The sequence below is a fragment of the Egretta garzetta genome, unplaced genomic scaffold (genome assembly GCF_000687185.1).
Source record: "Egretta garzetta isolate BGI_Z169 unplaced genomic scaffold, ASM68718v1 scaffold30, whole genome shotgun sequence".
NCBI classification, from domain to species: Eukaryota; Metazoa; Chordata; class Aves; order Pelecaniformes; family Ardeidae; genus Egretta; species Egretta garzetta.
In genome coordinates, this window is record NW_009258383.1 from 5,562,914 (window position 1) to 5,590,213 (window position 27,300).

A 27,300-nucleotide genomic window follows, 5' to 3' on the forward strand; every position below is an offset into this window, starting at 1 on the left:
GCTCAGCCCCCCGCCGGCCTCCCCGCCGCGGCCCGGCCGGCTCCTTCCAGCCCTATCCGATGTATATTTTGTCCTTTAATCCTTTTAAGTTACCCCATATCTTCCCTCCCGTAACGGCCGTTCTTCCCGTCACCGCTCTGTTAACCCTGCCTTGTTTTACAGGCCGTAGTTGATAAGGTCTTTTCCAACCAAAGCGATTCTATGATTCTATTTCTTCACAGAAAAAGGTTGTCAGGCTCTGGAACCGGCTGCCCAGGGAGGTGGTGGAGTCCCCATCCCTGGAGGTATTTAAAAGAAGGATAGATGAGGTGCTTAGGGACATGGTTTAGTGGTGGGATGGCAGGGTTAGGTTAACGGTTGGGCTCGATGATCTTAAAGGCCTTTTCCAACCTAAATGATTCTGTGATTCTATAATCAAAATGTTGCGTGTTATGGCTGACCGAGAGCCAGGCGCTTCCACAGACACAAGTGTAAATTGGGAGAGGAGGGGCGGGAGACAAGCCCTGCAGAGAGGAATCTGGGGGTGCTGGTTGACAGGAGGCTCGGCAGGACTCAGCAGTGAGCCTTAGCAGCCAAGAGGGCAAACCTCATCCTGGGGTGCATCAAACATAGCCAGCTGGTCAAAAGAGGTAATTATCCCGCTGTATTTAGTGTTGGTGCGGCCCCACTTTGAATGCTGTGTGCAGTTCTGGGCCCCACAATTTAAGAATGTAAAGGTCCTTGAATGCATCCAGAGGAAGGCAACAAAACTGGTGAAAGGGCTGGAAGGAAAGAATGTCTTATGATGAATAGCTTGTCTAGTTTGGAGGCTGAGGGGTGACCTCATTGCTCTCTGCAGCTTCCTGAGGAGAAGTGGAGCGAGAGGTGCTGATCTCTTGTCCCTGCTATCCAGTGATAGGACACATGGGAATGGTTCAAACCTGCACCAGGGGAGGTTTAGACTAGACATTAGGAAGCTTTGACTGTATATTAGGAAGCATTTCTTTACCGAGAGGGTGGTCAAACACCGGAGCAGGCTTCCTAGAGAGGCGGTTGATGCCCCAAGCCTGTCAGTATTTGAGAGGCATTTAGACGATACCCTGAATAACATGCTTGAACTTGGTCAGCCCTGAAGTGATCAGGCAGTTGGACTAGATGATCATTGTGGGTCCTTTCCAACTGAACTATTCTGTTCTGTTCTATTAATTTAATTTCATTTCATTTCACCATTAAAGAGCTTACAACTTGATCCCCAGGGCTAGAGCGACTGATGGACGTAAGACAGCTAGCATCTGGATGTGGCACTCTCACCACGTCTTGCCTTTTCTGTGTGTTTTCCTCAACTGTCCCTTGGGTGGAGAGGTTCCTCTTGATTGCCCTTGCGGTAAAGGCAGCTAATGGTATTCTGGCCTGCATTAGATGTAGCGTTGCCAGCAGGTAGTGGGAGGTGATCCTTCCTCTCTGCACTGGTGAGGCCACACCTTGGGCGCTGGGTCTAAGTTCTCGGTACAACAGAGACGTGGACATGCTGGACAGAGTCCAGCAAAGGGCCACAGCAATGATGAAGGGACTGGAGCCATCTCTCTTATAAGGAAAGGCTGACAAAGCTATTTAGCCTAGAGAAGAGAAAGCTCAGGGGGATCTTACTAATGCATATAAATACCTGAAAGGAGGGTGCAAAGAGGACAGAGACAGGCTTATCAGTGGTGCCCACTGACAGAACCAGAAGCCATGGGCACAAACTGAAACACAAGGAGGTTCCTTCTGAACATCAGGGGGCATGTTTTTCACTGTGAGTGTGACTGAGCACTGGCAGAGATTGCCTAGGGAGGTTGTGGAGTCTCCATCCTTGGAGATGTTCAAAAGCTGACTGGACATGGTCCTGGGCAACCAGCTCTAGGTGGCCCTGCTTAATTATGGGGCTGGACAAGATGACGTCTGAAGGTTTCTTCCAACCTCAGCCATTCTGTGGTTCTGTGATTTCCTTTCCATTTCCAGGACTGGTGTTTCAGGAAACACTCGAGAAAATCTGACTCTTCTCTGGCTTAAAAGGGTGATGCCAACACCGCCTTTGTGCTGGCTGCCTCTTCTAACCAGCCGCGGGTTAGTTCAGCTTGCTAACCAGCACAAAGTGCTTTTTGTTAATTGGCTGGGTTAGTGTTCTGATGGCTTGGCAACCTGAACCAGCTTGCCAAGGAAGCAAGCTACTGCCAGAAAATGAGCAGAACAAGCATGTGGCTGGGAAGGGGAGTGCTGCAGGGTTGTATCTTTGATGGGGTGTAGCCGGTTGTCATCCCCTCAATGTCACTATGCCATTCACCTTTTCAGTAGTTTATTTGCCAGAGAGTATCCTCATCTCCTTAGCATATCTTCAGAGGTTTTAAAGGAGAGATATCATAAATGTTACAGTTGGAGCAAGATGCATCGGACTGCTGCAAAGTGGCTCTTCCAGGGCTATTTGTCTGCCACCTTTGAAGGGTCAGCTGTTAGAAAAGCACATTGTAGAAGTTCTTACAAATATGTACCTGTATCATGCTTGGTTTGCAGTCAAAAGAGAACTGTTTGCAGGGAAAGAAGTAGGTTTCAACCTATTGAGTATTGTATCTAACAGACACCTAGCTTTCTATTTTAGCATTTTCTATCTTCTCCAGGGTTTTGAATGTTGACATCAGTTTGAGTACTGTTATCTCACTCCTGGCTTTGCCCTTGCCACCTATGCTTTTATTGTCTGACTTGATTGTGGTTGATTTTTTATGATTCAGCATCTTTGAGTGTTTTTATAGTATAAAAATTTGGGTAATTTTGGGTAAAATTTGGTAGTTTGGGTTGCATAGTTCTTGCTATTTCTGCTTCCCTTAAATTTTATGGAAACTTTAAAAATAAATACTTACATTTTATATAAATAAAGAAGTCTTTGTTAGTTTTTTATTATATGTGTAGCCCTTTTTTTCTCTTGACACTTAGTTTCCTTCTTCTGTGTTCAAGAAGCACAAACTAAAGGAATATGACTAACGTTAATGCCAGATAAAAGATATGTGGTATTTTTTTTTTCTTCACATGGTAACTTACACTTGGCCAAAAGCTTTTAAGCTGTTCTTTTGGCGTCACAGGGAAATCTTTTCGACATGCATGTTCTTGATGCTTAAACTGGTTGTTTTCATGTCGTAGGCAAGGCTGTACAGGGCTGTAAACATCTTGCTCTTTTTCTGATTGCTACTTTATTGGTGAATTGCAGCAGATGCTAATATGGAAGAGAGAATTGCTCTGATGCTCCCTGTTTTCTCCTTCCATAGATTATATAGCTTAAACCGCTAGATGGGAAATTATTCTGGTTCTTTCTTTAAGGTCAGTTTTGTATCTTGTTCTGACTTCATTTCATCGTTTATGTAATTACCGGCAGCGCCACTGCAATTCTGCTTTGCTGTATTCCTGGGCATCTTCTCTTTATCTTAGTCTGCATCTTTGATGTTTTTAATATTAAATTAAATAAAGTCACTTGGGAACATGGAGGAAAAAGCTGAAAAGTAATGCTAAATATCCTAGAATTTTCATTGTATAGAAAAATTTTATTGGATTTAATGTATTGGTTTGGCTCAAAGGTCACCCATACTTCTTGTCAAAGGAAACTGACAAAATGCAGGAGGAATAAATTAACCCCTTTGTGCAGCTCTGTAACTCATCTTTGTCCGATCCCACGTATGTTCTCAGAGCCTCACAGAAAGACAAAATATTTTTTGCAGCCTCACAGAATTGCTATAGTTCATGGTTTATTACCTGCTAATGACTGAAGCGGTGCCAAAAGCATTACTCTTAACTATCAGCTATTGAGATGGGAGAAAGAAAAAATTGTGTTCACTTTTTGGTGAGGGGGAAACATGAGGAGAAGGGAATTGCATATTCCTACCAGGGGAGATTTTTATCTTTAGGCAGTGAATTCAATTTCAAGTCTCCTATAGAAATAAAATTAATCCCATCTGGAAGGGAAAAGTGCTGTGCTGTATAGGAGAAATTACTGCAGGAACATGGTACTATCTCTGAATGGCGGGCGTATTTTCAGTGAGTCTGTGCTGACAGCTTTAAAAAAAAACAAAACACAACTAACTGCTTTTTTCTCTGGTCTGTGTTGCCATGCATCCAGGCCCACTAACTTCAAATTTAATTTTTACTCTGAAATGAAACTTGTGGGGAAACTGGTTGTTCTCAGTTTTCATTAACTGAAACCTCATCTTATCTACAAGTAGTAAAACTCCAGCCTGATTCTGCAAGTGCTTAAACTGTTCTTATCTTCAAGAGCACGAGTGTTTCCATTCAGCTCTGTGTTTCTTTGTTGGACAGGGGCTTTGTTCTGTTTTTAACATGTAATTCATGAAATTTAGTGGTTGCGTTTCCCATTGCTGGAGAGATTTACGTTTACTTTTGAAGTACCACAGTTGATAAAATTCTTAAGAGAGCAAATATCACAAATGTCCCAGCATTGTCTGTCTACAGCTTTTCCTTCACCTACGCCATACCGTATAGAGCGCTACTTTTTGTTTCTGTGCCCCTCTTCTGTTTTGTTCGTCGTTCTTTGTTAATTAGTTTAAACTTAATATTGTGTTCAGCAAAGGTACTGAAATACTGCAAGTAGTCAGCAAGCTCCTTCCTCCACATCAGTTACGCAGACCTGAGATATACAAGCACAAGTTTTGCTTCTAAGTGGTGAACACCCAGAGAAGTAAACAGTCTCACTAAGCATGTTAGTCTTTTTAATATGCGGATTCCTTACCACCTCCCCAACAGTCACAATCGCAAAATAGAACATACGCTATTTTCTTACTGCTGGACCAGTGTTTTTAACAGCATAAGAACTTGAGGCCTGAGCTCAGGTGGTACTTTTGTTAGCTTTGCTTGTTTTTCTGCTTCAAGCAAAAGGATGTGTGTGTGGGGGGGATTGTTTTATTTTCTGTTTGAGAAGTACTCCTGGCAGTGGAATTAAGTTAAAGCTGCTCCACAGAAACTGAAAACTACAAAGTAAAGATCAACCCTCATGTATGTAAATAAGATGCATTTTGTGGGTTTTAAAAAAAAAATTGGGATACTCAGGCTGGCTTTTGTCAATGAAAGGAAAAAATCTAGTATGTGAAAGTGCTTGTGCCATTAATTTGGCTAGATCAAATTGTATTGATTGTTAATTTACTCTGATTGAAATGTCTGTCGTCCTTTAAGCAGGGAAGTTTAGGTATGTTAAATATGTGGGATTTAAAAGACGACAAATGCATGGTTTCCTGTAAAACTCTTTTGTACCACGTATATACTGATTAAGATGCTTTTCTTTGTGCAAGAAAGAAGGGAAGGGGAGCATTATGTGATAGAGCTGAAAACTGTACAGTAATGCAGATTTCAAAGAGAAAAAAATGTGACTGGAGCAAATGCAGCTCTGGCACCCGAAGTGGCTGACTGGAATCTGAGCCTTTACCAAAACTATCTGTAAGATTTTACACATCAAGTTGATTTTGCTTCTTGTTGTTGCACAGTTAGGATGAAGGTAAAATTGCATTTTAAACTGTTCCACAACTGCCTCTCCTTCATACATCATCGGAGCAGAAACCTGACTCTTGAGCATTACAGCACAGGTTTTTACCACTTGAGCTATGGGACTGACAACCCTAATTGGTAGCAGGAGAAGACTTATTCCCTGAGGGCTGAAAAAGGAATATGCTGCTGGCGCCATGTGTTGAGCCTGGGTGTGGGGGAAGGTAAGGAATAAATGAGATAATTAGGACTTTCTACTGTGTAATCTCCACGGAACTGGAAATATCAGTATTTCACGTGGTAAGGTGATAAGGTAAGAAAACAACCAAAAAGGAATAAGGTACAGATAAGTAACAGTTTTTTTAATTACCGCATACCTGGGATTGGATGGTTTGTTCGTTCTTGCGTACATCAGTGTAGTTTTATTTGGTTGCTAGAAACTGCACTGCGTCAGCATAAGCAAGCAGTAGCTGGCCAGCTTGAGGGGTATTCAATCTTTACGTCTCAGGTGTCAGGCCACAGTTTGAATTGTTGCTGCGTTTGCCATGTTCTATTTCTATACTGTTCCTGAAAGCCAGTGCTTACTCTTCATATAGGACTTTCTGTGATCTGGAGTATGGAAGTGTTTGCTATCGCTTGTAACAGCAGAGCGTGTGGCAGTTTCTATCTGGTGAATAGTCAGTGCTCATTGTGCACTTAATTGCTACAGGTCACTGCCTAGGGCAAAAAAAGTCCTGCTTATGGTACTATGAATGTTTGGGTAGGAAGTAAGGAATTCTGGCAAATAAATAATGCAGGATTTTTATCTTTCTTTCCTTTTTTTTTTTTTAAATCCAAACACTACATGGTAACACTCTTCTCTCTTTGCCACCTTCTAAAGCTTCTTCTTTGTTAAATTTGGTGTGAAATAATGTTATCAAAACTTGACACCGTACACCTCTTTTCTTTAGACTGGACTCCTTTCCTCTGCTGGAGGTATATATTAGACATTGCTATTGGTTTGTCAGCCCCTTCTCCTTTAAATGTTGGTGTCTGCGAAGTGAGTCAGGATTCTGCTCCTCAAACTCTACTTCAAACCTGAAATTACATTACTCTACTCTTCCCAATTTTACATTGGTATTTTAGCAGAGAAGAGCTTCATGTACCTTTCTTTAAACCTTCCTCTCTGCGCTTGGCACCCAGCATGTTTCAGCCAGACCACCCACTGCTCCAAGGGTTGGCCTTGTCCAGTGATCTGAGCTCAGCCGTCGGGGGGCTGGGGGCGAGCGCACCTCCAGGGGGTGACGGCTGCTGCGGTGCCTCTTTCCTTCCCTCATTGGTTGATTTTGCTTCTTGTTGTTGCACAGTTAGGATGAAGGTAAAATTGCATTTTAAACTGTTCCACAACTGCCTCTCCTTCATACATCATCGGAGCAGAAACCTGACTCTTGAGCATTACAGCACAGGTTTTTACCACTTGAGCTATGGGACTGACAACCCTAATTGGTAGCAGGAGAAGACTTATTCCCTGAGGGCTGAAAAAGGAATATGCTGCTGGCGCCATGTGTTGAGCCTGGGTGTGGGGGAAGGTAAGGAATAAATGAGATAATTAGGACTTTCTACTGTGTAATCTCCACGGAACTGGAAATATCAGTATTTCACGTGGTAAGGTGATAAGGTAAGAAAACAACCAAAAAGGAATAAGGTACAGATAAGTAACAGTTTTTTTAATTACCGCATACCTGGGATTGGATGGTTTGTTCGTTCTTGCGTACATCAGTGTAGTTTTATTTGGTTGCTAGAAACTGCACTGCGTCAGCATAAGCAAGCAGTAGCTGGCCAGCTTGAGGGGTATTCAATCTTTACGTCTCAGGTGTCAGGCCACAGTTTGAATTGTTGCTGCGTTTGCCATGTTCTATTTCTATACTGTTCCTGAAAGCCAGTGCTTACTCTTCATATAGGACTTTCTGTGATCTGGAGTATGGAAGTGTTTGCTATCGCTTGTAACAGCAGAGCGTGTGGCAGTTTCTATCTGGTGAATAGTCAGTGCTCATTGTGCACTTAATTGCTACAGGTCACTGCCTAGGGCAAAAAAAGTCCTGCTTATGGTACTATGAATGTTTGGGTAGGAAGTAAGGAATTCTGGCAAATAAATAATGCAGGATTTTTATCTTTCTTTCCTTTTTTTTTTTTTTAAATCCAAACACTACATGGTAACACTCTTCTCTCTTTGCCACCTTCTAAAGCTTCTTCTTTGTTAAATTTGGTGTGAAATAATGTTATCAAAACTTGACACCGTACACCTCTTTTCTTTAGACTGGACTCCTTTCCTCTGCTGGAGGTATATATTAGACATTGCTATTGGTTTGTCAGCCCCTTCTCCTTTAAATGTTGGTGTCTGCGAAGTGAGTCAGGATTCTGCTCCTCAAACTCTACTTCAAACCTGAAACTACATTACTCTACTCTTCCCAATTTTACATTGGTATTTTAGCAGAGAAGAGCTTCATGTACCTTTCTTTAAACCTTCCTCTCTGCGCTTGGCACCCAGCATGTTTCAGCCAGACCACCCACTGCTCCAAGGGTTGGCCTTGTCCAGTGATCTGAGCTCAGCCGTCGGGGGGCTGGGGGCGAGCGCACCTCCAGGGGGTGACGGCTGCTGCGGTGCCTCTTTCCTTCCCTCATTGTCCCAGCATCACGGATGGAGCCGCTGTTGCAGGAGGAGGCTGGGGAGACTCAGTTGCTGCATTCAGTGGTGCCAGTTAGGTAGAAAATAGAAAGTGGGTGGTGGTACGTTGGTAGTCCTCTCATAAGCTGAACCTGTGAATTTGTGCTTTGTATAGTTCTGGTGGTTGTTCTTCGCAAGAGTGACGCTTCCTTATAAAGCTTTTCAATAACTTTTCTTGGAAGAGAAACGTCCTTTAAAGTTCAGCATAATTAAAGAATTTGCTTAGAAGAATGTTTCATGATGTGCCCATGTTTATGGGGTGGTTGATAGGACTTAATTTTGTAAAAGCTGGCCTGGATGCCTATCTTTTGGCTAATGCTCGTGGGGTTTTAAATATGAATTTGCCCTTTTAAAGCTGTTTGGAATTGCTTCTATGTAATCTTCCAGTCTTGAGAGAGAAGAGATACTGAGCGTCATCTTTCGCAGTTAATGTTTTTATCCCACTGGTTTCCTTGTTTTGTTCTAGCTGTTGTGAACTCAAGAGTTTTTAGCTGCTTTGGAAGATTCTTTTAATGAATATTGTTAGGAAAATTTTGCAACATAGTGATTTTGCTGCAATTTCTTTTAAGGGAATCAGTGGTAACTGTTAATCAAGTACACCCAAGTGTTAAGCTGTCTCTAAGATTGCAAACTGGAAAAATGGAAGGGGATACTATGCTAATATTGTAGGGGTAGGCGCGTTGGTCTTTTAAATTGATGCACAGACACTTAAGACTGAAAATCTCATTCAAGTATTCCTGTATTATAAAGCTGCATTTTCGATAGGATCGTGTTTTGGGCTTCAAAGTTTAGATGCTTTGGAACTAACTCTAATGAGAAAGTTTCTGTAACAACAATTTGAAGTAGCAGAAAAATACGGAAATGTGCTGGATAAATGGTGAAGGGAGTTTCCTTCTTTCGCTTTCCTTTGAAAGGTTCATTTTTTTTTTTAATTGTTCCACTCCATTCATAACTTTATAGAAAAGCCTTTTATACTTCTCTCTCTTCTTGCCTACTGAAGTCAATTGCTATATCAACAAGGTAATCTGTCTGGCATACAAATGCCTGATATTTCAAATCAAGATTCAAATAAAGATTTAGCTGTAATATTCAAGTATGTGGCATTTGGCATGGTGTGAGCTTGTGGTAAATTCTGTTATCTTAAATTTATTTAGCATGTTTTATCTTCATTTTAGGTAAGGACTTAGAAGAAAAGAAAACAAGGAGGCTATGTTCAGCTTCTTCCGAAAAAGTCAAGATTCAAAGAAGGTTACAGTGCCAGAGAGAGAAGCAGATGGATTTGTTATTGTGGGTAAGTGGTGCTTCTGTATAAAGTGATTCTTATCTTTGAAATGTAAAAATTTCTTTGACATGCTTAGACCAAATGAAATATTAAGAGAAGCCATGATAAAATCTGTTCAGATTCTTACTTTTCTTGAAGAAGTTCATATTCCTGGTCTCATAATTTGGACTAAATAGCTGAAGTTTTACTTACATAGGTATGAACTCTTATTCAGGAGCATTGAAAATGTAGTTTCTTGTTTTCCTCTCATATTGTGAGCAAGGAGAAGTTATGTCCTTAGAAAACAAGAAAGCTCAGAGTTGAAGCTTCTAGCTTTGTGATTATAATTGTGGGAAGAGAGTATCTTATTGTTAGAGGACTAGTTTTCTTCAGGTTCCTTCCCTTTAGTGATACCCCCAAAGTCTTTTTATATTGGAAGCCATGAAGCATCTGTGTATTTCTAGTCACATGGTGGATGTAGATGTTCTGTCTCAGAATCTGAATCTTGCTTAGTTTGATGAAAATTAAGTAGTTTAGGGTTTTTGAAGTATTTTTATTATTCAAAAACTAATCTGAAGTGTACTCACCTGTGAACTGCCTAAATTTGAAGCTTTAATCAAGCTCTTTTGTAGTCTTGTAGGATGGCTCAAGCGTGCCGAAGATAAAGAATTTATTGCTGTCATGCTGTAACTGAGCCTTTTCTTTTTTGAAAATTTGTGGTTTCCTCCTTGTAAATCTGTCATCATCAATATTCAGCTTCTGCTGCTCTGATTTACTGACTTGTTCTTATCAGGAATCTTACAGTATTTCTCTATTTAAGTGTTACTTCTTCTTGAGCATTTTCAAGTCACGGAAGCCTCTGGATTATAAAAATCTAACAATGTGAGAGACTATGGGAACTCTTTCTGAGGAGAACTTACTTACATTCTTTGTAATAGTTATCCATTAAAACAAATCGGGTTTCACATCTGTGACTCTGTGTAGTTATGGTTAATGGTTGCCTTCCACTAGATTTTGTTCATCTGCATTGGTTTTGATGACTACATCAAATCACTCCAGCACTTGCATTGTGGAAGGGTCAAAGGAGATACATCGTATCCCCAAAAAGTCTGGAGACCATTTAGAGTTTCAAATTTTGTAATAGGCGGAGAGTTCTGCACCCAAATGTTGCTTATGTCCCTCAATTGCTGGTCCTGATTCTGCATTCAATTTAGGTTCATTCCTTTTTCCTGAAATGCTGTCAGTGACTATTTAAACTTTGTTCATATAAATTCATGTTAAATTAATCTGTTAAATATAAACTTAAGAACTATCAATTTTGCTTGAACCTTCTTTTCTTTTTTTTCTATTTATTATTATTTTCTGCTCAGGAATTAATTTAGCAAACTGCAATGAAATGGACTGTAATTTCATCTTAACTAACTTTTGCTGGGCAAAAGAATTGCCATCAACCTTGTCAGTGGAGCAGATCGTTTTCTTGCTAGATGGATGTAGTTGCAGAATTATGCACACTTATGTAGATACTTATCTAGAAGTTTTATTTGTGTAGTAATAGTGGCAGTCAAAAAAAAACCCCAAACCCAACAAAAAACCACAACACCTAGCTATTCTGCTTGTTACTTTTTTATTTCTCAGATGGGAGGTTCTGAAGCTTTTTTTAAACTTAGATGTAAAATATTCTAGAATATCAGCACTAAATGTCTTTAACAAATCTCAGTAGGATTATAGGACCACTAGTGTCAATACTGCTGTAGGCAGTGAACTCTCTTGAAGGGAGTGAGAATTTTATTTCTTATGTTTTAAGTTGGTTCCTAAACTCAGTCTTTCATTCAAAGCATGTAAGAACAAAAATCGTAGTTTGCTGATATTCTGTGGACATGGGAGGAAGTGCTTTGCTTTTCTTTCATGGAGAAAGAAGAGGAGAAATACATCCTCAAGGGACACTCAGTCCTGATTTCCACTGTTGTGGTCGGGAGAGCTTGTCTGTCACAAATCCCTTGCAAGATTGTTCACACCATGCACCACTGATAAGGGCAGCCAGGAGTCTCACTGGAAGTCTGAATGAGACTTACCAAGAAAGAATCAAATGCCATGTCCATTAAAGTATGAAAGAAATCTATTCAGTAATATAGTGAGAGTACTGAGCATCACAATTAAATGTAGGTAATTGTGATGTTCTAACAGTATTTAATTATTTTAATCTCTTTCTGTGTCATCTGATATTTGAAAAAGAGGGAAGAAGGTTCAACACTTTATTGAGAAAGATCCACCAGAGCTATCACCCTGTCAAAATCTCGAGGATTTTTTTTTTTTTCCATTTTTTTCATAACTCCTCCAAGTCCTGTTATGTATTGCTGTATTTTAAATCTACCTTTGCTTGTAGAATATCAATGCATTTGGAATTTCAATATCTGAATACCTGTTCTTTGACTAGAAAGATGACTCATAAAAACACCGTAAGGAACAAAACCAACTTTGCAGCATAGTAGCTGAAAGAAATTATCTATTTTAGCTTTTGGGGCAAATACTGCATGTATGGGAGTCAAGAAAAAAGAATTTATATTTCAGTCTCTACAAAATAAATATAAAATGTAATTTTCTACCAGGGACTAAAGCATTTTTATGTCTGACTACCCGTTCACATATTTTCCAGATGCTGGTCATCTCATCTGTTCATGAAGCTGTAAAAGTGGTGCTTGTACTGTAACAAGCAGAACTATTATTCTGGAAAGGGAAAAGAGACTTATGAAATATGCACAACACATGCAATTGGTTTTGATGAGTGAAGCAACTGCAGAAATATGAAAAATGTTTCAGGGTTTTGCCTGATCATCTCAAATTGTTTTTCAAGTTAACATTCTGAATGCCAGAATTCAGAAAACAAGTAAGTTTTCAGTTAGCTTGGGGATCTCCAAGAGTAGTAGTTCTTAAGGAATTTCTCATGGTTTGTGGTTTTTGTAGTATAAAATAAATTCCAGCCTACCATCCATTCCTACTGTTGCTAGCCACAGAGAGGACGACAGATTAGTGCTAGCAATTTGGTTTGGCACACAGCTAAAAATCTCCCATCAAATCTCAAAGATGGTAGGCCTAATCTCAGTCAAAGATCAGGAGGTGAAAAACTGAGACAGTAATGCTGCTTCCCATTTGTGTTTGGCAAGAAGGTCAGAAACTCTGCAAACATCCACATGGTGTTGGTGGTTCCACTGGGGTAGGTGGTGAGTGTTTTTTTGCTTGAAGACAACCGAAATGTCATAGAATCATAAAATGGTTTGGGTTGGAAGGGACCTTTAAAGATCTTCTAGTCCAATCTGCCTGCCATGGGTAGGGACATCTTTCACTAGATCAGGTTGTTCAAAGCCGTGTCCAACCTGCCTTTGAACACAACTTCTCTGGGCAGCCTGTTCCAGTCTCTCATCAGCCTCATCATTTAAAAAGAAAAATTAAAAAAATCACTTATCACAGAATATTGTTTTGCATGTGCTCTTTAAAAAATACTGCTAAATGTTAATTTTGTTTTCAGGTTTAGTTTAAGATGCTGATGTGGGGGGTCTTGTTTACTTTTCCAGAAAAATTTGAAGTAAGCCAGTGTGAGGGAACAGCAAATGCTGGTGGCTCCACCAGGCAGGTGAACCTGCAGCTGAGCAAGGGTGCTGGGAAGGCAGGGGCTTGGAGAGAGACCTCACCAATGAGGGCTGTGGTCCCACACTACCTGAGCAAGGACAGCAGAGCAGGTCTGGTGACGGTGACCAAGGGTCAGCTGAGAGTCCAGTGATTGCCAGACATTGCCCCAGATAGGGACGAGGCATATCTGAGGCCATGACAAGAAGTCAGGTCAGAGGGTTGGGGTCATCAAGATGCATGGGCCGGCGCAGGCATCCCTACAGGGTGGCTTGGGCAAGGACCAAGAACCCGAGATGAGGCTTCTCCCGCAGCTCTTTGCCTGGACCCTGACGGACGCAGTACTGTGTCAGTGCTGGCTGTGGACATGGACAGCCAAACCCAGCTGGGGCAGGGGCAGGGGTTGCTGAGTCCAGTGGTACACTCGGGGCCGAACAGCCAGGATGGTTGTGTTGTCTCTCACTAGCATCTGGAGGCAGCACGGTTCTCTGAGGAGCTCTTGCTCTGAGTCTTTGACCATGCCTAAGTTCGAATCTGCTTTGTTTACTTTAAACTTGTATTTTAAAGACCAATCTATTTCATGGATTTAAGAGTCGTTGGTTTTTGTTTTGTTTTCTCTCAGGGATCTTTTTATGTCGTAAATTGGAATGGACTAAATGGCTTGGAGAAGCAGCTCAGTTGCTGGCGCTAATAAATCTGATTTGTAAACGTATTTAACTTCTGTTTCTTCCTTGAACTTAGGATAGTTTCCTGTTTCATTTTTTTAGTTGTAAATTTACATGGATTTTCAGTACTGACCAATGGCTATTATTTCAGAGCTCTGCTCTCAGCCTCAGGTGCAGATCTAACAGGTGGTAGGAAGTATAGTTATTGACTTATAGGGAGCACTTAACAACCTGAAGGTTGTTTTCTGTGATTCAGCAATTTTGCTGCAGAGTTTTTCAAAGTTTCAAGACTAAGTACCCGCAGAAAAATGGACAGACATGGCATTCTCATCAGAGCGGAGTGACCGTCACAGACGCAGGGAGGCTGTGGCCATGGTGAGAAGGTTTGGTAGGAATTTTATAATGAAGATATAGACTCCTGCTCTGTACACCTCCCTTTTCCCTACTGTGCTTTCCTAGATCCTTGGAGGCCATCTAGAATTAGTAAGCAAGTTTTGGATTAATACCTATTTGTTATGCTTCTCACTATTGGAGCAAGCATGATTTTTGCCCGTTATGTTTCCTCTCAAGAGAACATAAATAGTCATAAGAAATTAAGTGTTTTGAAATCTCTTCCCAAGAAGGAGAAGGACTTGTGGTATTTAAGTGAGTCTTGGATCTGTTGAATTAACCAACGTGTACCTTCTGTTTCAATGCTGATGTCTGAAGAGAAGGAGCTCTACAGAAAAAATGTGGTCAGGCATCTGCATGACCAGATTTAGATGCACCAGCATCTAAAACCTCACAGAAAAGGAGGTGGGAACTACTGTTTTCCATGCTGTGAGATGAAATACAGTATAAGGCAAATACTTCTTTCTTATTAAGAAAGTAGAAGAGAACTGGTATTAGATGAAAGGTGGAAAGTTCAGGGTTTTTTTGCAAGAAGCAAGGTGTTGTAGAATTCATCACTACTACATGCTGTGACAAAGTCAGGTACATAACAGGATGCAAGAAGAGTGCACAATGAGTTTGATAAATTATGATGGATGATAGCAGATACTCTTATCTCAACATTTTGGAGGCCAGGTATGACTTACTATTTTAAGCTAATCTCTGCAAAGCATTTGAACTTTGGCTTAATCTTAAATGAGGTACTTGAACCTTCCACTGATGGATTCATTATATATATAACTGAGTTAATTCAGTATTATAATTTCTTTGTACAGGATCATCCTCATCTGTAGGCAGGAGTATCCTCACTCAGCTGTGAGACTGTGAAAAGTATGATTTAGAGCTAACCAAGTGTTTCCCTTTGCTAACTGCAGTTATATTGCAAAAGAACATCCTGAACAAATCTGTAAGTCTTCTGTATTGAAGATGTCAAAAAGTAAAATGATCAACACAAGTCAGTCTTTAGTTCTGGCAATCTTGACTGTTTTTCTGAAGACCAATTTTGCATATATTTGCTCCTCTCCAACTTCCCATTTCTCTTTTGCCATGAATTTATTCTGCATGCAGATACTTTTGTGGGTACTTTTTATTGTGGAAGGAAGAACTGGATAAATTGCATATTTATTGTTTCCATATTGATCTTAGTAATACAGATATCTACATAGATTTTGAAGAACTCCTTAAATGTTTGCTTCTGAGATAAATGTGCAATTTTATAATCTTCAGGAGCGAGTCTGTTATGAAAGGGAAATTTAATATACTGATCCTCCCAAATCAAAGGACTGCCCCCATACTAGTTTATTACTGCAATTCAAATAGATTTTTTGTTTCTCCCCTCTGCGTACACACCTCCAAGATTCAATGCATCAAGAGATTTGCAAAATCTTAGTGTTACTGCTGCTGTTTGTTTTCTTGGAGTCAGTAGAAATGCGTAGTAGATTCCTGTGATTCTCTACATTGTTTTTTCATTAATATTTAAGGAGCTTTTAGTGGTGCTAGTAAGGAAGGCTGGGCTGCTGCAGTGTTTTAAAATATACTGTTACATTAAAGAAATGCACAAAGCTGTGTGCCAGCTGGAAAAAAAGAGTGTCTCAATGTCCTTTCACTTTCTGCATCAATGGGCTTATATTACATATTTTTTACATAGCAATAAGCGCTTGTGCAGTTATTTCCAACCTCGCAGTTTTTGAATAACCAAGCTACCATATAAGTTTAAAAATATTTAATACTAACTTAATCTGAGATTTGGGGAAATATTTTAATATTTTAGAAGAATATTTTATACATGTCAGCCTGTGCTACTGTAAGTGAACACTTTTGATGCACACCAAGGAGTTACTGCAGTAAGTGACCTGTTTCTTGAAGTGCTGCTTTATGGGTTTTATACTTAAAAATCGTTAATAGCTCATTTGGGCATTGAATTTTACTGTCAGAGTTGACTGAAAAGGGAGTAGGAGGAATTCAGAAGAAACAGTCCTCTCCTGTTACTGACCCTTAGTTGCATAAGGAGGTAATGGCTCCCCTTCATTCAGTAATGAAGTCAAACTAATCCTCTTGGGTACTAATTTTGCACAAAAACAAACTGCGTTTTTCAATAGTGCCGCTAGATGGGGATTTCTCTTGTATTCAAGAGTTGTAGGGCTTTTCTCTCTCCCTTTCATGCATACACACACAAAGTGGAGTAGTAGTAATTATCAGTACACCATTTTATTAGACTGTAGGTTTTCAACAGATTTATAAAAAGCTTTTTAAAGCCTAATATCAAATCTATAATGGCATTCCAACCTAATAAAAATAATGAAGCTTGAAATGTTGACAGCATGTATCTAGATGTTGGCTTGTAATTCCTTCTAAACAGATCTGTTGAGGCCCATGTGGGACCTAAATAACACAAAGAAGTAAATTTGCATATTTTACAGCAGGGGGAAAAAACAGAATGCAAAAACATGAATAATTAGGAGCACAAGCTTCATGCTATATTAATACTGTTGAAAAGCATGTGTTGATTGTATTCTGAAAGCCAGTAGTGATTTGGTTGAGTGAACTCAGTCAGCATCTCTTATGCAGATTAAAGGAACTGGGTTACAGAACAACTGAAATTCATTGTTTTGCTGTATAAGGAGGTATATTTCTTAAAGGAAATTTTTTTTTTTGTGGATTCTGTACAGCACAGGGAATCTTTCTTTTTAATGCCTCATCAAAGCATGTTTTTGTTGACAAAGGACTGTGCAATTCTTCATTTACTTGTACACCTCCATATTTTAAAAATAGTTCTTTCAGCCACAAATCAGATGTTAGTATTTTTAGCACTTTAGTATACATGACCTAATTACTTTTCATTCTGTAACTTTTTTTTGTTTTTTTTTACTTTCTAAGGCTTTAGCCCCTGAAACATGTTCATGATGCTTCCATGCTATGAATTTGATTATTTTTAAATTGGCAGAATTGTCCTCCTTTAAATGTTAGCATGCAGGCCATTTTTGAGTCTGAATAATATGAATCATTGTGTTGGCTTCAGCTGATTGCAGCATAAGATGTATAACACTTTTTATTACAAAAAAAGTTATTTACTTAAAAAGGGTAAATAGTATTAAAAGTGATTTATTGACTGCTGTGGCTGAATATTGTCTTGGCCTCTTGACTCACAGATATCTCAAAAAGTTACCTGGTTTTGAACAAAGACTCAAGGGAGGAGAAAAGAAAGAAGAGGAAGAGTTCTTGTTTAACTTCTGCAGCAGTTTTAATTCTGGGGAGAAAAATGAAGTATGTGCTGCTGTATTAGACAGCTTGGGGCTTTAAGATGGACAAAAATGTGTAGAACCAAACATTTTCTATCTGTTTTTTAAGCACATTTTCTTAATTTGCATAACCAAAGGAGGAAAATGGTAAAATGTACCAGTGTTTTTAGAAGTTGATGTAATTGTAAGAGGTTAAAGAGGCATCTGGCAAAAGGTTGTTTTGAGGTCACACATGCATCTGACAGTTTGCTGCCAGCCCTCTAAGAAAATATTGGTTGGAGTTGCGTTCCTGTTTTTCATATTAACTGCCTTCTGACTTGATGTATAATAGTCACTTTCTACGTGTCCAGGTCTCCAAACTGCTCCTGTGAGGTTTGGTCCTACTGATTTTAACTCTTGCAAATAGTGATGGAAGTAGAATATGCTAAGTAAAAAAAAAATCCTTTTTTCTTTGCTAGAAATTTATCCTCAGAAATGATGAAGGCATTTCTTGGGCATTACTATTCTGCAATGATGTATTTACATAGTCAACATAGTATTCTTTAACCTTTGCTTATAGTAGGGTGATAGCTTTTGACGCCTGGACTCTGACAATTTCACTCCCATACATAGTAGTTTACTCTCTAGTAGTAGTGCCCTATTCTATTGGTCCATATAGGATTCTTAAGGCAATTTGCAGCTGGAATTGAAGGAAGGAAAATACTGATTGCTTATTGTAAGCCAGAGTAAAAATAGCAAAATGTAGTGTAAAAGTATGGATTTTCAAGTGCTGGTTGTAAACTTTGTTTCCCAGAACATGCTGGTCTTTAAATCTCTTTTAGAATTAAAAGCTTCTTTGCTTTATGATGCAAAGAAAATAGTTCAAGACATGGTAATGTATTTTTAGCCCAAGTCTGATTTTCCTGTATAAGGTGAACTTTACAGCTGGGGCTAACTGAAAAACAAGAGGTGGAAAACGTCTTGCAGGAGTGCAAGTTGCTATTCTGGCAAGTGATAAATTCAGATTGAAGCCTGTCTTTCAGCAATTTACAGCATAGTTACAAGATCATTCTTTGCAAAGACAGCCCTAGTCATTAGCCCATGCAATCGCTGCCTGTCTGGTTAGAGTCATTCAGACTTCTACAGATGTTAATCAACGTTAATTTTCTCTAAAGGAAATGTTATGTTGAGCTGATTTTACACACACCCTTCCCTATCCCTGGCAAATAAATGTTTTTGTACATTTTTTCAGTGGAAGTGCCAAAGATACATTGCCTGGTTTATTTTTAATTAGGGAGTATAAAGAAACTCAAGAAGGTTATGTTCTGTGTTTCACAAATGTTTCAAGTCAGTCGTGTCATAGGCCTCAATATGAAATAGTAACATAAGCCTAAGGCTTTTCTTTATAAAATGAAAGATGGCTTGCCACCTTGTGCATAAAGGTGTTTTTTTTCTTTAGCTGCTCTTTCTTGATATACTAGGTGAAGTACCTTTCAGGAAGGGCAAAAGAAATTAAAGGATATAGGTGATTTATCTAGTCAATTGTTTTGCACTTCAGTGCTATTTTATCTACTTCTGCCATAACACATCTTTGGTGGTTGCCAAAAATGTAATGTGCTTTCTGATCTCTCCTCGCACAGCTGAATGATCTTCAGCTTTTTCATGCTGCTTTTCCCCCACAAATGAGGGCTGCGTGGAGTCAGTTCTGAAATTATTCTCTCTTCCTTCAGTCAAAAATAAGCATTTGCTCCCACATTGACCATGGCTGGCTGGGGAAATTATATAGTAATCATTTTTTGTGACCATGATCACTTCACTTTGTGCTTTTTATATCGATCAGTAAATTATTCTAGTGCTATTTGCATTGTCATGGGGATGTCCTTCGACGTGATAGAAAAAAATAAAGAGGAATGCAAAGACCTCCGAGAAGTAGTGGGCTGCTTTGTTTGGGCAGTTTAACAGGTTTCTTAACAATTAGTGCACGAACTTTCCTGTTATTACAGTTTTTGTATATTGTTTCCTCAATTTAAGCATGGTTATTTGCTACAAAAACTGTGTATGGGGCAAAAATTATAATGGCCAGAATTAAAAAGCCTAAGTTTAAGTTTAACTCAGAAATATTGTTACAGTGTGAGTATTTCTCTGTCTTTCCCCCTCCCAGCAGTTGAGACAAATGAGGGACTACAAATACACTCAGCAGATGTATATGGGCTCTTCATTTCCTTCTTGTTTTTGTCAGGGCATCTAGGTGAAGGTAGGGGAATATGACTTAGGTGAATATGGATTTTGTATTTTGTCTATAAGAATGCAAGTACAACTGTAGAGGAGAGCGCTCTCACAATTGGTAGTATGAGAGTGTGAGTGATGAAGTTCATCTGATTTGGTGTTGTTTTTTTTTTTCTCTTTCGGTTACCCCCAAATTAATGATGAGGTCTTTGAGCATGAGACCGACATTAAACATGTACAATATACTCATTTTTTTTTCAGTTAAAATGGGCAAGCGTCCTTAAATGGCCCAAAGTCACAGACATTTCCTGGAACAACAACAAAAAAATCATTCTAAATCTCTCTCTGCTGAGACCTCTCTAGGCCAGCAACATACTGCAGTTGTTCAGGAGTTTAAGCTCATAGTTTTCCTATTTGAGGGTGAAAAATGGAGAGGAACAACTTAAAACCCGTAAGATTAATTTTTGTCCTCCTTTCAGTTTGTATGAAACTTCTGTTTTTTTGAGAGGGAGGGAATGGGACTTCATGGCTATTTCTTTGCCATTTTATTTTTTAAATTGGAGCTTGCCTACATAATTTCTTCTGATTTCATCCTTAGGCCTTGCAGAAGGGGAAGGCTATGACTAAGGAAGATTTGATGTGCAAAAGCATTAGCAAAGCTAGTATAGCAGAATGCAGCCAATATTATCTTTAAAACAGGGATGTTAAATACACATACCAATGCACCCTTCATTAGGAGAGGGAATTAGGGGGGAGATTTTTTTTGCTAGAACTGTTTTCTTTTACTAACCCACAAGTTATGTCAACACTGTTGTAAAGAGATGCACAAAGAGCTTTCCTTAGATTTAAACAAAATTTAATACACTGACTCCAGTTGAATATAAACTTCAGTTGGATATACCAACTCTTATGAAAACTTACTCCTACTTTACCACTGAGTGAACCAGAGGTGAGACCCAGGAAAAGTCCAGTAGTAGTTTCCAACTTTTGCATTGTGTTTTAAAAAAATAGGAGAGAGTGAACCAAGAAGTAGAATTAAACATCTCTGAAATTCAGTTTACAAAATGCGTTTTGAGCATATTTGCCTAAAATGACCCACTGGCAAAACCAGAGACCGGCAGTAAGCTTGAATTCTTGGTATGCTCTGGAGCTGAAGTGTCTGAATCAAGGCGCCGTACATCAAGCACGTCTGTCCACTTGATTCAAAACCAAAAGCTGAAGTTACAGCATGTTCTTCTTGAAATATGTTTGGTGTGTACTTGTGCTTATTCAAGCATTCATCCGAGAAGCGGGAGACCTCAAATCTAGTTCTGCATAGGCTCAGTGCAGTCAGATGCGCGTCTTCTAGCATCAAAGTCTAAAATAGTCCAGTTGGGAGGACCTCCACTGTTTATATTGGCTGCACAGTGGTTCTACTTCAATAATGCAAGATGTAGGAGCTTCTCTGATACTGCATTAATCATTGAACTGCTGTGACCTGGGAGCACGGAGACTGGAACACTGGTCTTCACTCCCTAGCCTGTGTGTGTTGTGGGTTTGCGCTTTTTTTTGTTAAACTGAAATGACTAAGGGTTTTAAAAACAAAACAAAACAAAACCTAAAAAACAATGTGAAGAGACAAGAGTGTATTGCCCACTCTTAGGCATCAGGCTCAGACTCTTTCTGATTTGTTTTACCTCTGTCCCAGGTGACCTTTCCTTTTTGGGTGAACCAGGTCCAACTTCAAAAGGAAGGGGAGAAAGGTGCCCCAAGCAAATTAAAGCATAGCTCACCAGGAGGGCTCCCCGTGGCAGGCCGGAGCTTGAATACCTTCAGACTACAGGTTCCAGATCTCAGGTCCTTTGCTGCTTGAGTGTGCCGGTTAGAAATTGAGGGGAAAGGCAGGATTGCTCTGTTTTACCCTGTTTTAATTTCCAAGGAAAAGGTGCCCGTTATGCCTGGAGCATGCTGTGGGGGAGGCGAGGGGAGGCGGGAGTTAAGCTGCTTCCCGATCAGATCCAGGACGCTTGTGTTCATGTGCAGAGGCGACAGCTAATGAATTTAGATCCCCCATGCATTTTGTGGCTTCTGAGACAGCTGCTTTTTTAGATTATTGTTTTGAGTACGTCTTTCCAGGCATCATACCCATTCTAATCTTGTTGATGGTAAAATAAGTGTACTGTGTGAAGATAACGAGTTGTGGTTTGTTATAATATGCTTTTCATTTTAAATAGCGTTAAACAGCAGTCAAATTCTATACTTGTGAGTCTTTCTATTAGGCTAAATCACCTTTTTAGGAGTATTAAGAAACTATTAGAAGAAAGAAAGGAAGAAACGCTAAGAAAAATAATTGAGGATCATACTTTCGGGTGATATTCAACTTGTCACAGTCGCGAATGCGTTCATTACCCGTCAAAAGTTGATTAAAAAAAGCCCTACTTTGTTGCTGGGAGGTGTGTTGCAGGCGCAGCTGTTCAGCGGAAGAGGGTGCGTTTTGTTTGTGCGTGCTCCTTCTGCCGGCTTAGCGATCCGGCAGGCGCGGGGCCCCGGACCCCCCGGGGGGCTAGGGCTGGCAGCGTTGGCTGGTAAAAGAAATGGGAACTTCTTCTATGTAAAATAATAGTAAAAGCTATCTGGCACATTCTGATTCCAGGTTTGATTATAAGCAGTTATTGAGAACTTCAGATTATAAAATGGTTTATAAATTTTATTCGCCTGCATATTGCTTTTGTAAACCTGATGCACACAGAACTGCTGTGGAAGTTGATTTAAAGTTGACCAGGGCCATAGTGCAATAGTGTTGGTCCGCTCTTTATCATAGTCTGAGGTAGTTTATCTTGCTGCGTTTGGGTTTTTTTTGAAGTCTTCTGTTTTAAAACAAAAAGGCATAGCATTTTTTTTCTCTTTTTTTAAAGACCCCTCTCCCCCCAGTATTCTCGTGATATCTTTTACTGGTTAAGCAATACAGGCCCATACCTCCTTAATTCCACCAGCTCTCTTTCAGCTGCACATCTTACACACTGACCTTCTTAACAGCTACTCTTGAGTAGGAAATGCTTTCTTTTCTAACCTCTATTTGATGAATCGGATGGAAAGCTAAGGATGTTTGTGTTGCTCTTCCGTGTTCTTATTTCAGAAGGTGTGATATGTGTAACTGGTTTTGTCTACCACTTCCCTTCTGTCTTTTTTCTACCCTCTCCCTTGGGTCCGGTGAAACTTCTGAATCCTCTGGGATTATATTTCTTTTAAGTCTTCAGCACATTACTGGCAGCATAAGCCATTCTGTACCTAAAGTCAATTAACTTCTTGTGCAGAGAATGAATTATGAAATTAAGACATTTCTGGTGAGAACATGTCTAGCCACTTTTGGTCTTGACTTTGGAGATCAGGCTTAATGTGGGGTGCAAACAAACACACTCTCAGAGGCTCTTGCTTTAAAACTTCTCTTTCCATTCTGCTACTGATGACTTTCCTCGTGTATACCCTCTGTTACCTTTGCCAACTGGAGAGCAACCAACAATGAATTTTGTTGTCTGTCTGACTTAAAGTAGCGTAAGTGCTCCGATGTGATGCGTGGAGTGTTAAGGACCAATCTGTTGTTGTAGTGTTTCAGGAGTCCAGAGCATTCTGCCCAGTTTGAGAGGATTGAACCATGTGCTATGCTGACATGCCGCAAGCAGATGATGATGGCTGGTATACTATCGGGAAATTGTTTGACTTTTGCTTTTAGTTTTACTCTGTGAGTATGTCTGGGATGCTTTTTATTACTGTCAAACCACCCAAAAGAACAGAACTGGTGTTGAAATGAAAAAAGCAGACAGTTTTTGAGAAGTCAGGATTTTGAGTGTATTCTTTAAGATAACTAAATAGATAAATTCCATATAAACTGCCTCCAGAAGTCATCTGAAGGTCAGAACATAATGTAACGTGGTCCTTGTCCTTCTTTCTTCCCTCCAGAACAGCAACACTTCTAACTGGGAACTCATAGTCTGAATTATAAATTGAATCATGTGTATGAAATCTAGTTGTGAAGTACAATGTGCAGGTAATCTGGATAACTAATGTGACCCTCCCTGCTTTAAAGACATGATGAAATGCTAGTCAAGCAGAGGCAGAAATATCCTGAAGTGCATTTACTATTGCCAGTTGTTAAAATCCTGTCTACTTTTAGATATTCCTAGTTTCTGATGTATTTATTAACAAAAGACAGAAGAGTCTTGGCTTGTACACTTGATGGGCAGAAAGATATCCAAAAGAAGAGCTTTCTATATTCTTATGCTCCTGACATTCTAGTGGGATACTAACTAACACAAAGCAATTTTTCTTCTTAAAGGGAAACATCTTATTTGTACATATTACTAGACACCCTCAAGTGAAGCATGATGGACTCTTCTAAGAGATGTGGTAAAGAAGCTCAGGAACAGTTTGTAGATTCCTTTGAAGCCTTAGGGATGTGTTTGTTTGGGGTCATTTCTATGGCCTTCCTAATTTCCCAAGATGGAATTATTTTTGACGGTAAAACTGTTGAGGTTCTCTTGCCAGTGAGCACACTCCATGCTATAGTTATGGTGGAAGTGTTTGAATGTTTTAGATCTTGATGTAAACTTTGATGTAGATAGATCAAATAAATACAGTTTGAATAAACAGCATTGCAGATGGGGGAGGCTTTGTTATATTTAGTTTACTGTAAACTGAGTATCTGGTTACCTTTTTTCCTCCTTAAGTTCTATCCCTATTTTAGTGTGGGAGGGTCAATTGTTGCCTTTTTTTCCCTGCTTACACAGTGTAGAGGAAATACTAGACTATGGAGTTGATCTTTATGGAACACTGCTAAAACTTTGCTGCATATGCACCACCTGCTTATGAATAAAATTTTTCTAGCAAGTCATATATACATGCTTTTCTATTGCTAATGGATTATTTTCTGAACAGTGAATTGAAGGAATAGCCTCAATTACAATAAGTGTGTGCACTGGAGATAAATCCATTATGGTATTAAAGTTTAAATGTTTCAAAGCTAAATGTGAAGTTAATCAAGTAAAGCAGAGCTCCATGATTCTTGCCTTGTTCCTGTGAGATCTTCCAGTGGAGATCCTCAAACAGCCAAATAACAGGTAGGCAGGGTAGCAAGAGGCTGAAAAGGTTGAATATCTGGTCCAGTCTCATTACACCATTTAATTCTTGTATCCTGGTATTCTTCTTCACTTCAGGTGTTTTAGTATCTTCCATGATCATGCCCTCTTGACAAAGAGGAATTTCAGGACATTAAACATTGTGTATGGTGGAACTGCTGCAACCAAATCCTCTGTGAATGCCTTAGAACATGAGAGGAAATGTGAGAGGGAGCAAATATGTCTTTAATTTACCTTTGAACTAACTGATTTCAGGTGGCCTGTCCACTAGGTTTGCTTGTCCATGTAAATTAGAGTGCCCTTTTGACCCCAAAGCTAACAAATTTTAAAGTGAAGAGGTAGACAGATAGAAAAAGCACAACTTACCAAAGACATGATGCAAAGTATTAGCTATCCCTGTTCAGAACTCAGCTTCTGTTGTTCATAAAACTTAACTCTTACAGAAACCCATAGCTCTTGGCCAGTTTCCAGACACTTGGGGAAAACTTTAGGTTATAATTATGCTTTACAGCTTCTTTTAATTAAAAAAATAAAAAAACCAACTTCATGTTGCCAACAATTTACTTGTGTCTAAATGCTTTCATTAAAATACCGTACCATTGTGAATATTTAGTTCTTAAGAAAATGAGCCTAATCCTTAGGAGTTCTTATATGTGAATATATTTCAGAGAGATACATGATTATCTATAGAAATGGTTGGTTTCAAGATTTGGCCACAGTAAAGTTTTATTTCCCTGTGTAAACTGAAAGCAATGTTAGTCTACTTATGAGTATGTTTACTTGTTAGTTTTTGCATTGGATGTAAGTTGAAAGTTGATGACATTATTTTGTATGCAGCTGTCTGTGCGTTTTCAGTATAGGAGGAAATACAATCAGTTCAGCATGACTGGATTACTATAAATAGTTCTAGAAAATACCTTCATTTCCTCTCCACATTTATTTTTGTCATATGCCTTACTGACTCTTCAGAAATCTGTATGATGTAATCGAAGTTGAGTGTTATATTTTTATTTTAAAGATCCAAAGTTCCAACACAGAGTGGTGCCCATACTTGAAAAAAATAACAACAAAATAGAGCTCATCTTACCAAAAATTTTGGGCACATTATGCTGCTCATTGTTTTTTAGGGAGGTAAAGAATTTAATTATTGCAGATTATAGTGATGAAAGCAAGAATACAATGTATTCTTGTGCTAAAAACATAAAAAATTATTTTTGGAAATAAATAGTACATTTCTGCATTAAAAGGGAAAAAAATACAGATTTCAGTCCAGTGTTTGTTTTTTTTTTTCTTTTTCTAGTGGAAGCTAATTAGATAAAAATAATTTTACAGCATTTCTACCTTAATATTCATTTATAGGTGAAAAAGTTGAAATTTTAAATAGGATAGTTATGCTGTCTAAGTGTATCATCATTTGCTAAACTAGTGTGACTTGCCCATTTCTAACTGGGTATGAAAATCTTGGATTTTGTGAGTCAGGTAAGTGCAAGCTTCAATAATATGCAATCCATAATGCATCTGAACGGAAAAGCACCTTTCAAAAGAACTCATCGTTCCATTATGAGCAAACCCCTGTACAGCCTCGTCTCCTATGGCTTTACCGCTAGCTAACCTTAGCCCTCGTCCCTTATCCTCCTTCAGTCCCATTCCTTCTCCCCACAAATCTCTCCTTTAATGGCTTGGTGAGGAATGGCGCTTCCAAGAGTAGCTGGTGCTCTGGTCCAAAGTCACGTAGCCAGCATGCGGGACGGTGTCCACCCTCAGATAAGCCTAATGGAGCGCTTGGCTTTGGGCAGCTGGTGGGTAACAACTGATTCGAGACGCTGCTTGCAGCTACGTAACCTTGGTTGCATTGATCTGGTTTAGCAGCTCTGTTTTAGGGACTCGGTTGATGCTTAATTGACACAGGCTGATGATCACACAAGTTATTAATGAAAAACAAAGGAAGACGTATAGGCCATACAACTGCAAAAGCCTTTTTGTTTTTTAAAGACATTTTAGCTGTGTACTGCTTGAAGCTTTAAAAACACTAGGGTTTTGGTACCCCTTATCTATGAAAGGGTATGCGTTGTTATTCTAAATAACTTTTTCCTTTAGAAATATTTTTCAACCTTTTAAAAATCTTTTCCTCTGTTGTAACCATTGCATAAAACTCTATTAAAAATGGGAAAAGTCTTCGATTTTCATGCTGAGTCACTGTTATTTTTGCTTTCAAAATTAGGTGGTTCAGCAATGTATTCTTTTATTGGTATAACAGTATTCTTTATGTATACAAGACTTGCTAGATTAGTTTTACATTTGCAGAAACTCATGTAGTTGTAGCTTAGCTTGTTCCACAAACACAATTGAAGTATTGTGACATCAAATTGATACTAATTCTTTTGTGGTTTTTTTTTTTTTTAATTAATACTATATTTATCCTTTGTTTGGAATAATTTGATTAGTACTTTCACACTGTAGGGTGGGAAACAGTTGAGGAAATTCCTTGAAGGAAAAAGTATCGGCGTGCACACCTCTCTCAGCATGGTCTGTCAGTATGCAGAATGCTTATCTTCCCGTTCCCTGCTATCTGTAT

General features: G+C 39.2%; 1 protein-coding gene across 2 annotated transcripts in view; it reads left to right on the plus strand.

Annotated features, from left to right (window-relative positions):
- Nucleotides 1-594: 594 nt before the first annotated feature.
- The window catches only part of UMAD1 (UBAP1-MVB12-associated (UMA) domain containing 1), an 82,942-nt gene continuing 56,236 nt past the window's right edge, over nucleotides 595-27,300 (plus strand). The window contains exons 1-2 of one of the 2 annotated variants that reach the window (XM_035897013.1): nucleotides 595-629; nucleotides 9,370-9,485. In XM_035897013.1, coding sequence (XP_035752906.1) covers nucleotides 9,404-9,485 — 82 coding nt within the window. In that variant the 5' untranslated portion in view covers nucleotides 595-629; nucleotides 9,370-9,403. Of the gene's footprint in view, nucleotides 630-1,857; nucleotides 2,083-9,369; nucleotides 9,486-27,300 lie in introns of those variants that run through there. The other variant, XM_035897017.1, reaches the window with a different exon arrangement.